Source organism: Chiloscyllium punctatum, chromosome 12, assembly GCF_047496795.1.
Source record: "Chiloscyllium punctatum isolate Juve2018m chromosome 12, sChiPun1.3, whole genome shotgun sequence".
Classification (NCBI taxonomy): Eukaryota; Metazoa; Chordata; class Chondrichthyes; order Orectolobiformes; family Hemiscylliidae; genus Chiloscyllium; species Chiloscyllium punctatum.
The window spans coordinates 52,908,401-52,922,957 of NC_092750.1; the positions used below are offsets into that span (position 1 = coordinate 52,908,401).

The 14,557-nt window shown below is 42.2% G+C and overlaps 1 protein-coding gene across 14 annotated transcripts in view; it reads right to left on the reverse strand.

Moving 5' to 3' along the window:
* Positions 1-14,557, reverse strand: part of LOC140483855 (contactin-4-like) — a 2,466,301-nt gene that overhangs the window by 89,749 nt on the left and 2,361,995 nt on the right. For all 14 annotated transcript variants that reach the window (XM_072582595.1, XM_072582599.1, XM_072582606.1 and 11 more), the window contains one exon: positions 11,786-11,954. In XM_072582595.1, coding sequence (XP_072438696.1) covers positions 11,786-11,954 — 169 coding nt within the window. The remainder of the gene's footprint in view (positions 1-11,785; positions 11,955-14,557) is intronic.

Below are 14,557 nucleotides of genomic sequence, written 5' to 3' on the forward strand. Positions count from 1 at the left end.
AGGGTATTCCCAATTCCTCCGCCTCCTCGGTATCTGCTCCCAGGAGGACCAGTTCCACCACAGAACACACCAGATGGCCTCCTTCTTTAGAGACCGCAATTTCCCTTCCCACGTGGTTAAAGATGCCCTCCAACGCATCTCGTCCACATCCCGCACCTCCGCCCTCAGACCCCACCCCTCCAACCGTAACAAGGACAGAACGCTCCTGGTGCTCACCTTCCACCCTACAAACCTTCGCATCAACCAAATCATCCGCCGACATTTCCGCCACCTCCAAAAAGACCCCACCACCAGGGATATATTTCCCTGCCCACCCCTTTCTGCCTTCCGCAAAGACCGTTCCCTCCGTGACTACCTGGTCAGGTCCACATCCCCCTACGACCAACCCTCCCATTCTGGCACTTTCCCCTGCCACCGCAGGAACTGTAAAACCTGTGCCCACACCTCCTCCCTCACCTCTATCCAAGGCCCTAAAGGAGCCTTCCACATCCATCAAAGTTTCACCTGCACATCCACTAATATCATTTATTGTATCCGTTGCTCCCGATGTGCTCTCCTCTACACTGGGGAGACTGGGCGCCTCCTAGCAGAGCGCTTTAGGGAACATCTCAACCACACCACCCTGTCGCTACCTGGATTACACCTCTTCCCACCCTATCTCTTGCAAAAATGCCATCCCGTATTCCCAATTTCTCCGCCTCCACCGTGTCTGCTCCCAGGAGGACCAGTTCCACCATAGAACACACCAGATGGCCTCCTTCTTTAGAGACCGCAATTTCCCTTCCCACGTGGTTAAAGATTCCCTCCAACTCATCTCGTCCACATCCCGCCCCTCCGCCCTCAGACCCCACCCCTCCAACCGTAACAAGGACAGAACCCCCCCGGTGCTCACCTTCCACCCTACCAACCTTCACATAAACCCGATCATCCTCCGACATTTCCGCCACCTCCAAATGGACCCCACCACCAGGGATATATTTCCCTCCCCTCCCCTTTCCGCCTTCCGCAAAGACCATTCCCTCTGTGACTACCTGGTCAGGTCCACGCCCCCCAACAACCCAGCCTCCCGTCCTGGCACCTTCCCCTGCCAACGCAGGAATTGCAAAACCTGTACCCACACCTCCTCCCTCCTCCCCATCTAAGGCCCTAAAGGAGCCTTCCACATCCATCAAAGTTTTACCTGCACATCCACCAATATCATTTATTGTATCCATTGCTCCCCATGCTGTCTCCTCTATATTGGGGAGATTGGACACCTCAGAGCAGAGTGCTTTAGGGAACATCTCAACCACACCACCCTGTGGCCCAACATTTCAACTCCCCCTCCCACTCTGCCGAAGACATAGAGGTTTTGGGCCTCCTTCACCGCGCTCCCTCACCACCCGACGTCTGGAGGAAGAACACCTCATCTTCCGCCTCGGAACACTCCAACCCCAGGGCATCAATGTGGACTTCAAAAGTTTCCTCATTTCCCCTTCTCCCACCTCACCCCAGTTCCAAACTTCCAGCTCAGCACTGTCCCTATGACTTGTCCTACCTGCCTATCTTCATTTCCACCTCTCCATCCCACCCTCCTCCCTGACCTTCATCCCCACTCCCACTCACCTATTGTACTCTATGCTACTTTCTCCCCACCCCCACCCTCCTCTCACTTATCTCTTCACCCTTCAGGCAGTCTGCCTTTATTCCTGATGAAGGGCTTTTGCCAGAAATGTCAATTTTACTGCTTCTCGGAGCCTGAACTGCTGTGCTTTTCCAGCACCACTAATTCATGATTCTGTAAAATATTGATAATATCATAATGCCAATGTTGTTTAAGGCCTATTTGATAAAATTATTTCTGGACACCTTTCAATATGTCATTAAATAACAATATACAACTTGTGTAACATCATATTTATCTGTTGGCAAGTTACATCCCAATCAGGAATTCCTGCATTTATATTGTTTACAATGCTTGAGAACATCAGAAATGTAAGAACTTCCAAGAGAATGTCAACTCCTTCCGTCTATTTTATGTGTAGGTCTGGCTTCAGAGAGGTTGAATATGGTGTGGGAAGGGAGAATGCAGAACAGTGTTTAGATTCAGTTAGACTCCCTACAGTGTGGAAACAGGCCATGCAACTCAACAAGTCCACACCGACCTTCTGAAAAGTAACCCACCCAGACCTCTGACTAATGCACCTAACACAATGGGCATCTTTGGATTGTGGTAGGAAACCAGAGCACCTGGAAGAAACCCACGCTGACACAGGGAGAATGTGCAAACTCCACACGGACAGTCACCCGAGGCTGGAATTGAACCTGGGTCGCTGGTGCTGTGAGGCAGCAGTGTTAACCACTGAGCCACCGTACCGCCCCACTGGTGGCTCAAATTATGTTGATACCTTCTGAAGAAGGGCTAGTTACTGAATAATAATATCAAAATCACGTTTATGGGGATTCTTCATATTTATTGCTATTTAGAAAGCATAGGTTCCACATTGCAATCAAACTTGGCTGAATCTACCACAGGATCTCTGCATTCATTGTCATTGTTTGATGTACATGTTAAGGACAATACTCCCAAAAACTAAATGATTAGATTTGATTAGATTCGATTCCCTACAGTGTGGAAACAGGCCCTTCGGCCCAGCAAGTCCACACCGACCCTTCGAAGAGTAACCCACCCAGACCCATTTCCCTCTGACTAATGCACCTAACACTATGGGCAATTTAGCATGGTCAAATCAACTGACCTGCACATCTTTGGTCTGTGGGAGGAAACTGGAGCACTCTGAGGAAACCCACACAGACACGGGGAGATTGTGCAAGCTTCACACCGACAGTCACCCAAGGCTGGAATCGAGCCTGTGTCCCTGGTGCTGTGAGGCAGCAGTGCTAACCACTGAGCCACTGTTTCAAGCTGTGCAGTGATTCACAACTGTAAAATGGAAGTTGGCAGGGTAAATTTATAAGTTTTATACTAATTCTACTCAACCCATCTCCCTCCTCCTTCATGCTTTTATTTTTAAAATCTAATTCCACTATCATTCTTTGGTATAAACTGAATCAGAATACACTTTATACAGTTTTACAATACAATGAGTAATACCCATTCATTATGCCCAACACAGCAATATAATAGCTTAAGGATACAGCAATTCACACTAGCAGGTCATTTACTAGAATAGCAGCAAAGAATTAAATTAACTTTGACTCTGTTTCACAAACTGAGTTTATTGCCTATGAAAAACATTGGAGAGCATGAGTGAATATGAACAGTCTGAGGTTTGCTTGCCTTGGAGTAACTAACCCTTGCCTGTCATCTGTCACCCTCTGATTAGTGCACAGCTGCCTCAGATCAAGCATTTATCAACCAAGAATATAAGCTCACCCAAGGTGGAGTACATTAAGAACAGACTGGACATTTTATTTTCATCTCAGATTCAGTCGTGCGTACGTACTATTCTTGTAAACTGAAGGTAAGATGAATGGCTAAAGGATGAGATCAAGCCTGTTAGCTGTCGAGCTCAGCGTGAGTTTGGCAAGATAATAAAGACACACTGCATTTTTGTTATTTTGTCAAACCTTGAAGATTTTTGACTCAATTCCAGAAATATGTTTTTAAAATAAACAAGACAAATATGTCCATCACAGATTAGATTGTGAATACAGCCCTTCCCATACTATTGAATCTTGCACAATTTAAAGGTATACTAGAGAAATGTGCAGTTTTTAAACAAGTACAAAAGCAATGTTACAGGAAAATATAAATGATGCTTTGGATTATTTTGATTGCATTTAGAACAAATTGATGTCACTAACTTTTAACAGAACTTCCATATCAATAGAAACAAAGAAATAGGAACAGGATTAGGCCAATCAGCCCTTCGAGCCTGCTCTGGTAATCAATATGATCATGGCAGATCATCCTAGTCAATGCCCCATTCCTGCTTTTGTCCCATATCCTTTGCTCCCAAAGACCTAGATCTCCACCTAGAAAACATTTACTGTTCTAGCCTCAAATACTTTCTGTGGCAGAGAATTCCACAGGCTCACCATTCTCTGAGTGAAGAGATTTTTCCTCATCTCAGTCCTACAGGGCCGAGCGCATGTCCTTAGAATTGTCGATAAACAATTCTATTATAAAACATACCTGATAATTAGATATGGAAATATTCCATATCTGGGAAGATACACAAACATCCATAGGATATATTTCAATATTTCTTTTGAGGTCAGATTTTATTTAGTGTTGTAAACTGTTGACAATTCCAGTTTTTTTTAATGCATAGTAGCACGTCAGCAGCAATTTTACATGTTCTTGTTGCAGGTGATGCTGCAGAAATCTGCCTTTTTGCCAAGAATTGAAAATGCCCATCATGATGTGACACACAGCACATGACAGCAGTTCAGCGGGCCGGGCATACTGCAAGCAATTACCGCCACATCATCCAAGAAATTCATAACAATTCACAATTGCAAGTAAACCTTCAATTCAATTAGGTATTACTGACATTCTTCACTGCTTAGGCAATGTATTGCAAACATGTCCATAAATGGGCCAAGGGACAAATGGTCAGCTATGTGAGAGAAACATTTATTTAAAACATCTGAGTTTTCATTCTGTTCGGCTAAAAATTGAACAGATATTCCATTAAACTATGCTGACAGTTAGCAAGCGGCAGTGGGGTTAGCTCAGTTGACAAGATGGCTACAATTTTGTGCACAGTACAGAGACAATAGCATGGGTTGAATTCCTCTACTATCTGGAATTCACCTCGGACTGCCTCTTCATTTTACCCATGCTTGTACAGTACTTACCCTCAAGCTACACATAAACTTTAATGGACAGAAATGCCTATGGTCCCTTCATGGACGACAGCACCTTACATTCACACATTTGACAAGCTCTTGCATAACAGTGCTGAGCTTATTTTATTAAAACAGTTCCCTTGCTACATGTTTAAATTCAATAAAAGTAACACTTTAAAAATATTGTGTTTTGGTTTATATTACTCCTGTCTGAGGAAACAATGGCAGAAATCATTCACTCAATAGAACACCATCTCTGGTCAACAGCATACTCAAAAGCTAACTTTACAATGTGGCATTTGAAAATATTGTATGAGCGTTTTGTGTTGGAGCATTTCATAACTTTTCTGCAGCATTGAGCAATCCTTGAAGGAATGTGACAGAGATACAAGCAAATGGAGGATGTAGTGAAGTCCTACTTGCTTTGAGATCTTTTGAGGAAAGTATGCCCTTTGAGATCCAGCAGGGCTCCAGTGTTTTGCTACATTTAACTTTTAATGTTTACTCATATCTTACGTGTCCGTAAGAGTTTCTTCATTCGGTTTTCAATTCTAGCCCACTCCCTTCTGCTCACCACTATCTCCTCTTGTCCCCACACCCTCGGCTCTTCAGTCCTCCTGTTGCCAGATGCAGATGCATGCAGGGATTGCAGAGTGTAGTGAGGTGGGGTGTGCAAGCTTAAAAATGTGTTGCTGGAAAAGCGCAGCAGGTCAGGCAGCATCAAAGGAGAAGGAGAATCGACGTTTTGGGCATAAGCCCTTCTTCAGGAATGAGGAGGGTGCGCCAAGCAGGCTAAGATAAAAGGTAGGGAGGAGGGACGTAGGGAAGGGGCGGAAAGACCACTCCCTCCGCAACTCCCTCGTCAGATCCACACCCCCCACCAACCCAACCTCCACTCCCGGCACCTTCCCCTGCAACCGCAAAAAATGCAAAACTTGCGCCCACACCTCCCCACTCACTTCCCTCCAAGGCCCCAAGGGATCCTTCAATATCCATCAGAAATTCACCTGCACCTTCACACACATCATTTACTGCATCCGCTGCACCCGATGTGGCCTCCTATACATTGGGGAGACAGGCCGCCTACTTGCGGAACATTTCAGAGAACACCTCTGGGACACCCACACCAACCAACCTAACTGCCCCGTGGCTGAACACTTTAATTCCCCCTCCCACTCCGCCAAGGATATGCAGGTCCTTGGCCTCCTCCATCGCCAGACCATGGCAACACGATGCCTGGAGGAAGAGCAACTCATCTTCTGCCTAGGAACCCTCCAACTACAAGGGATGAATGCAGATTTCTCCAGCTTCCTCATTTCCCCTCCCCCTACCTTTTCTCAGTCCCAACCCTCAGACTCAGCACCGCCCTCTTGACCTGCAATCTTCTTCCTGACCTCTCCGCCCCCACCCCCTCTCCGGCCTATCATCCTCACCTTAACCTCCTTCCACCTATCGCATTCCCAACGCCCCTCCCCCAAGTCCCTCCTCCCTACCTTTTATCTTAGCCTGCTTGGCACACCCTCCTCATTCCTGAAGAAGGGCTTATGCCCGAAACGTCGATTCTCCTTCTCCTTTGATGCTGCCTGACCTGCTGCGCTTTTCCAGCAACACATTTTTAAGCTCTGATCTCCAGCATCTGCAGACCTCACTTTCTCCTGGGGTGTGCAAGACCAGGCTTTGGGACAGATGAGGGGAACGAGTGCAGCTGGGAATGCGGAGAACTTTGACACTCCTCCTGATTTAAAAGTTGTGCTCCAGCTTGTGGCCACCTCTAAGCAAAATGTGTCAGCTGGCAAACAGCTTATGTTCACATACTGGGAAGTCCCAGTCAGCCATCAAATTGGTCTTGGATGGAGCAATTTCCAGTAAACTGCAAATTTCTGGTTCTCCAAATAAAGCAATGCTGTCGGTTCTTTCAATATGGTTCATGGTCCTGAGATTGGAAGGTATGGTCAATATTTCCTCTCAACATGGTTCATACTCCTGAGATATAGTCAGCATGTCCTTTCAACCGGAAGCACAATACAATGGAGTCAGTATAAAAGCAATGACGCACACTCAAAATCCAAATATTGGCTATTCTTATTTTTGAGAAATGGAACTACATCCTAAATTTGCATTTTAAAAGTGGACATTTTAATAAAATATTTACATATTTTAACAATCAATTATAAGGAACATCCTGAATTACACGATGATATTTTACTCTGAATTATTTTAAACAATAAAATTACTTCAGGTACAAGTTTCATAACTAGTTTGGGTCTGAGCTGAATGAGCTAAACCAATTGAAGATGAATGAATTGCTACAATTAATTAAATGTGACAGACCTTTTACAAGTAATGTTAGTTTGACTCTGTGCCTCTGAATTGAAGCTGGTGAGGGGCTTCACACAATTAGTTTAGCTGATCATTGGGGTAAACAGTACAATCATAATGTTGCTTGACCAGCCTGAACTATTAAACCAGGGTAAATAAATAGCTACTTGGTAATACAGAACTTGACCATGCTGAAACAGAGACATGCTGAAGTCTTTTGTCTTGCAATAATCAGGACAGGTGTGAGAATGCCAATTTTCCATGAGAAAAGGATGCTGAGAGGTTACAAATTGACTGTGATTGGTGGAGGTTCTGCAATGCAGAACACACCAGCAAACAATTGTCTGCCATGATATAGTTGAGAGACTCAGTCACACTTGAGGAAACCCACATCACTTATTTTTGAGTGACACATTCTCGAAATTTCAGACATTGAAGACTTGTGCTTCAGAACTTGCTGCATATCTTGGGCCAGTCAATCCCAACAAGCAAAACTAATGCCATTTACAAATTACCGTGCAAGGACTGCAGCAAACACTATATTGGATAAACAGGCAGAAAACTACCCACCAGGATAAATGAATATCAACTAACCACAAAATGACATGACCCTCTCTCACTAATATCCTTACATACAGATGAGGAAGGACACCACTTCGACTGGGACCATACATCTATCTTAGGTCAAACCAAACAGAGACATGCACAAGAATTCCTAGAAGCATGGCATTCCAACTGGAACTCTATCAACAAACACATTGACTTGGACCCAATTTACCACCCCCTGAGAAAAAGTACAGGAAATGACATCACCATAAGAAATGACATCACCAACCCAAAGAAACCCAAACATATAAATAGAAAGCAGGAATCACCAGCAATGCTTTGTCCGGAGGCTCACTGAAGATATTACTTAGCATTGTGATGGAATGTCTGAAAATGAACCTTCCAGCTTAGCCAACAAGTCTACATCCAGAATCTCAACCTGAGCTACAAATCTTATCAAAACTCGCTATCATATGTGACTCCTTAAATAGTGCAACTTTCCAAATTCAAGTTGAAAGTGGAGTCCCAGGTAGAAAGGGTAGTAAAGGACACACTTGGTATGCTTGGCTTTATTGGTTAGAGCATTAACTATATAGGAGTTGGAAGGTCATGTTGCAACTGTACAGGACATTGGTTCAGCCACTTTGGAATAGTGCATGCAATTCTAGTCTCATTGTTACAGGAAGGGTGTTGTGAAAGTTGAAAGGGTTGAGAAATTATTTACAATGATGTTGCCAGGGTTGGAGGGTTTGAGCTATAGGGAGAGGCTGAATAGGCTGGGGTTATCTTTGCAGGAATGTCAGAGACTGAGGGGTGATCTCATCGAAGTTTATAAAATCATGAGGGGCATGGATGAGGTGAATAGTCAAGGTCTTTTCCCCAGTGTAGGGGAGTCCAAAACTAGAGTGCATAGGTTTAAGGTGAGAGGGGAAAGGTTTAAAAGGGACCTAAGGGGCAACTTTTTCATGCAGTAGGTGGTGCGTGCATGGAAGGTGCTGCCAGAGGAAGTGGTGGAGGCAGATACAATTGCAGCATTTAGAAGGCATTTAGATGGATATATGAAAAGGAAAGGTTTAGAGGGTTATGGGCCAAGTGCTAGCAAATGGGAGTAGATTAATTTAAGATATCTGGTCCGCATAAACGAGTTGGACTGAAGGGTTGGTTTCCATGCTGTACATCCTCTGAATCTAAATCTAATGCAGCAAGACCTGGACCATGACCAGATTGGGCTGCTAAGTGTGCAGGTAATATTCATGCTACACAAATATCAAACAGCAAACATCTCCATCAAGAGAATATCTAGCCATTGTCCCTTGACATTCAATTGCATTATCGTCATTGCATCCTACATTATCAACATCCTCAGGCTTACCATTGACCAGAAACTGAACTGGACTAGCTATATGAGTCCAATGGCTAAAAGAACAGATCAGGATTTGTGTAGCAAATCACTCACTTTCCACCATTCACAAAGCACAAGTCTGATGGAGTATTCCTCACTTGCCTGGATGAATGCAACTCCAATAACATTCAAGATGCTTGACACCATTGAGGGCAAAGCAGCCCACACAACGGACACCACAACTACAAACATTCATTTCCTACACTGCCATTGCTCAGTAACAGTTGCATTAATCAATGTCCAAGATGCACTGCAGGAATTCACCAAGGCTCCTGAGACAGCACCTTCCAAACCCATGACCACTTCCATATAGAAGGATTAGGGCAGCAGATGCATGGGAGTTCCATTCCAAACCACTCAGCAGCTGTTCCTTCAGTTGCTGGGCCAAAATCCTGGAACTAAGTCCTTCTTGACATAGAGGCTGTACAATATCAAACAGTCTGCAGTAGTTCCAGAAAGCTGCTCACTAGACACATCTCAAGGGCAAGTACAATGTACAAGATTGAATGAATAAAAATAAACTGCATTATCCTTTTTTGTAGAGACACTTTCCTTTTCTTAAGCTTTATAACTCATATCTGCATTCTGGTGCTGAAAATCCGACATTGCAGTGTTTTTGGTTTTGGATTGAAGGTGCTTTGTTCTTTGAAATAGTTACATGCCTATGGATTATTTGTGAGAGTGAGACGCAGTATTGCAGCAAGGCAGATGGTGAGGATGATTGACACAATGACACAGCTTTGATTGATTCCAGACTTCACCGAAATAGGCAGATAGATGATCAAATTCAACATCACTCCAAAAGCACCCGACTCAGCCTTTGATCAGCAGAAGAAAGAGTACATCAGGGCCAAAATCTTAAATCCCAGACGAACGTAATGGTGTACCGGGCAGCAGTATCCGTATACTCCTATATGCTTTGGAAACTTTGACAGCCTAGATCAAGAAATTTGAGAAGGACCCCAAGCCTTTGCAATATCATCCAATGCAGTTGGCAAGAAAGTTGGTCCGCTTTTGAAGCATCATTTCCAAGGCTAACATGCCTTGCATCGGGGCACTAACCATTCAATACCAGCTCTGCTGGGAAAGGCATTCAATTAATTTTCCTGATACCAGTGAATTGCTCCATTCACAACTTGATTGGGACAAGTGATTCCCACATGAGCAATGGAAAAGCTTTAGCTTTATGCACCAAACATCCTGAAGCGATCAAACATAACCTGACTTACGCACATTTCTGATTTGTGACCAACTAACATAGAGAATTTTCATTCAAGCAGGCTCTGATGACATCGACCAACTTCATTGTGGACACAGAAAGGCAAAGACCACACAAACCTCCAAAATTTATTTACACAACCCTTCAAGGATTTGCACCTCATGCAATGGATTTTTCAGTGATCTCAGAACCCATCAACTCACAATGGAAGCATCTCAAACCCAAGGGACTGCTTAAAAAGGATAGTTCATTCATTATAATAGTCCTTCACTACTGCCTTTCAGGGAAAGAAGCTGATGATACTTATCCCGCAGGGCTTGTCATATACTGTGGTCCATTTGTCACCAAAAGATGCTAATCTGCTGACCCTTGTTCTCAATTCCTTTGAGTATTAAGGGCAGTTTCCAATATATTTAGGTTGGTCATTAATATATATAAATCACAAAATGCACTGATCAAGTTGTAACATTTGGAGATTCCCACTATCCCTCCAGTATGAAAAACAACCATTCACCACTACTCTCTGTTTCCTTTCATCTTTCCTTTCATATGGAACCGTACTGCCACTGCCTCTTTTGTTCCATTAGCCTCAACATTGCTGGCCACCCCAAAATGCAGCAATTTATCAAATATATGTTGAAAATCAATGCACACCACTTCGATTACATTAAACTGATGGAATGTCACTGTTATCTTACCAAAAATTCAATCCAGTTAAACATGATTTGTACCCGGGGTTTCCATGATTAATCCACTCCTTACCAAGTAAGTGCTCATTTTATTTTTGGATTATCAATTCTAAAAGCTTTCCAGTGAAGTTAAACTGACTGTTCCTGAAGTTGCTGAGTTTACCTATGCAATCTTTTTGAACAAAACAGTGATAGTTGCAATTCTCTGGAACTCTGGAACTATTCATACATCTAAAGCAAAGAAATGATTATGGTGAATATATCTCAATTTGCACCCTCAATTCCCTCCGAAGCTCAGCTCGCTTAACAGCATTAAGTCACTAGGTCAAAAACTTGGGAATCCCTTCCTATCTGCACTGACGGTACCGACATGGACTGCAGTAATTCAAGACAGTAGCCAACCATTATCATTCCAATACAATTAGAGATGGGTAAGAATTTCTGGCTGAACTAACAAAGCCCACATTCTGCATTAAAAACAAAGTACAGCAGTCCTTTCTAAAATATATCCTCTTGATTGGCCCATTAAGTATTTCAATTACCTTCTCCTTCACTTTAACCTTTCGCATTAAAAACTGAGTTTAGACTTTCCAAACTTACTTCAAACAGAGAACTACCATTTGTTTTGGAGTTAATTCAAGTAACAGTTGTGTAACACAATCCCAAACCCACCTTCATAAATAACATAATTGTTCCAAAATGAATACCAATGCTGATCATTTTGTAATAGAATGAAAAGCATGTTTGGATAGAATAACATCTGATTTCCATGAGACCAAAACATTCTGCATCATCTGAAAAAAAATAACTTACATGACATTCGTGGGATTCTGATTTGAGCACTACTGATTCCGTCACCACCGTCACTGAATGTCTTCACTTCAATGATGTAATCAGCATCATCGGGGAGTAGAAGCTCCACTGATGTATTGTTGGTTTCTATCACCTTTGTACTGCTCTGTCTGTTATTTCTGTATAAAACCTGTAAAAGTACACAGCAGACACAAGAGTTATTCGTAAAGCTAAGCCAAGGATATAACACACAGCCAAGAACAACTAAGATATATTTGCCATTCAGATTTTCTCTTTACCATGCAGAAAGACAGATCAAAGGTATACTTAGATCTTTAACATTTTGAAGGAGTTTGCACTGACAAGACTCGCTTCATTAATTTGGATCCTGAGTCCCATCATATGAAAACCAAAAGCCCACTGAGATGTGAACACTAAAGTGGTTCAGCAAGAACAGAAACAAGTGTCCAAATCTTTTGAAAGGTCATGATAATGTGGAGCCCTCCTTAAAAAAAAACTCATTGTAAAATACTAACATTAATGCTCTTCTGTTTGTAATTCTTGGAGACGTCACAGTTGAGACCATACCAGGTGTGTTCACAATTGTTTTAAACATTTTGGTGAATTTTGTTTTTGCTGAGATGAAGGATGTTTACATTCAGGAATGACCTTTTTTTTAAGATCAAATCTTGCACTCAGTGCCACCCTGGATCACTTCAGGCGTTTTGTGAATTTGTTTCTGGGTCAAGTTTACTCTAAACATTCCACTAATACATCTTAAACTTAAGAAAAGAACCTCCTACTATCACAACTTGACATTTAAAAACAAGTGTTTGTAAGTTTTACGTTCATTAACATTTAGACATCGAGTATCAGCAACAAGTACAGACAACGTGGTTAAATACCGACGCTACTTCGTTTTCCTTGTCACATATTGTGCCTTAGTTTGAATGACAGAAGCTCCCATGAAATTGTAATGGCACAAGTGTCCCATTCTCTCCATTGCTTTTAGCTTTTTGGCTTCTCTTACTTAGATTCATTATTAGCAAAGTTCCAAAATTCGGAGTTGGGGAATGAAGAACACTTTAGCTGAAAAGCACCAGATGGAGTTATGCCTATCTGATGCTATTTACATGATATTGTTCCACTTAGAGGTTTACATCAAAGTGACTATCAAATATTGACAAAATGCTTTTTCAGGAGACAGTAACATTTTGTAAGAACAGTCTGCTAATTTGAATGGATCTTCAAATGAATTATCTTCAAATGAAAAAAGTCACAAAATACAACCTTACACGTTTTTGGCACTGTTTTTGACCAGTTTGTTGTTCACCATTTACGATTTCAGAGACTTGAACACAACCATAACAGAGAGACTCAAACTTCCTGTCCATGTTGCTAATTTGAAATCATGTTCATGCGCCAGAACTGATTTATATTCAACCATATTTTCAGTCGGCTTCTGATGTTATTAAACCTTGCCACAGTTACCTGAATTTCCTTTGTATTTCGAGTGTTCCTGAATAGATGAAAAGAGATTTTGATCAGCTACTTTGTGCAAGGTGTGAGCATGTACAGCTGAGTTGGCTGATTTTTCTCAGTTGTCAGACACCTTTGCTAATTTGCATATGGAATTATCACTTGTGTTCAAATTAATGTTAAAGCGTTGGTATAAGGAGTAAATTGTAAATGTATCAGCAGCCTGCAAATTGTTATTCATTCCTCCAGTGTCACCAGATCAGAGAAATGACTTATAGTGTGCTGTACACTGACGGCACAGAGCTATTATATCAAATTTATGATATTAATTATCCATCTATTTACTTTAGCAGGTATAGGCATTTGTTACAACTCTGACTTACTTGGAAAATGGAAGGTATGAAAGGAACAATAGTGGTTTGATGGATGTTATCTTACTTGCTCAGTATTTGTAGAATTATCTATTTTTATCCCTGATTTCGAGGAAGTGCAAAAGCAATTCCCAACTGCAAGTTCCTTCTATCAATAACATTTGTGGCAAACTGTCACAAAGTTGTTAGAGAAGTACTGTAACCCTGAAAGTGTCACTTTTCTTTTATTGGTTAGTACAATGCTCTAAAGTTGGTTAAAAAAGAAAAAAAGAATGGGTAGAAGTGCTGTCAGATTAATGGTATTGATGTTGGTACCAGTTCTTGCTTTACTTCTTGGCCATTAATAATGAGCTGAATGTGATCAGTGCAAAACGCTATCTCTTAGTCAGCATGACACACTGGTCACCATTAACCTCTGGGGGTTATACAACAATTTCTAGCATCTCATGTACTGTGCGAGAAAGTGATACCACACTTATGTTGAGCAGTGGAATGTTAAGCTCTCTACCCTGGATCCTGCAACCTCAGGTTTCCTATGCAGTACAGACATTGAGCCACAGGAAACCCCTTAAAAGACCTCTTGTGAGCCCGGAGTTAAAAATCCCAGAGCTAATTACAAGCTGAACTGAAAAACTTGACATTCTTCTGTTCCAGTAATGCGATTGTGTTTATATCAACGTTAATACCCTGAACTACAGTTGAGCTTTGTCACAAAAATGAGCGAAGTCCTACAGTAAGACAAAAGTGGGCTAGGTCACTAAGGGCTGAAGCCAATCAGACAAGCACACTACATACAAGAAAAATCATTTGCTGTAATAAGCAAGAATGGAATTTCAATCTCCACAATACTTTTCCTAAGTACACTGGACTCTCTGTGGGGTACAATGCAGGTGGGAAAAGTTAAATTGATGATAATTAACCAACTCAGATGGATAGTACTGCC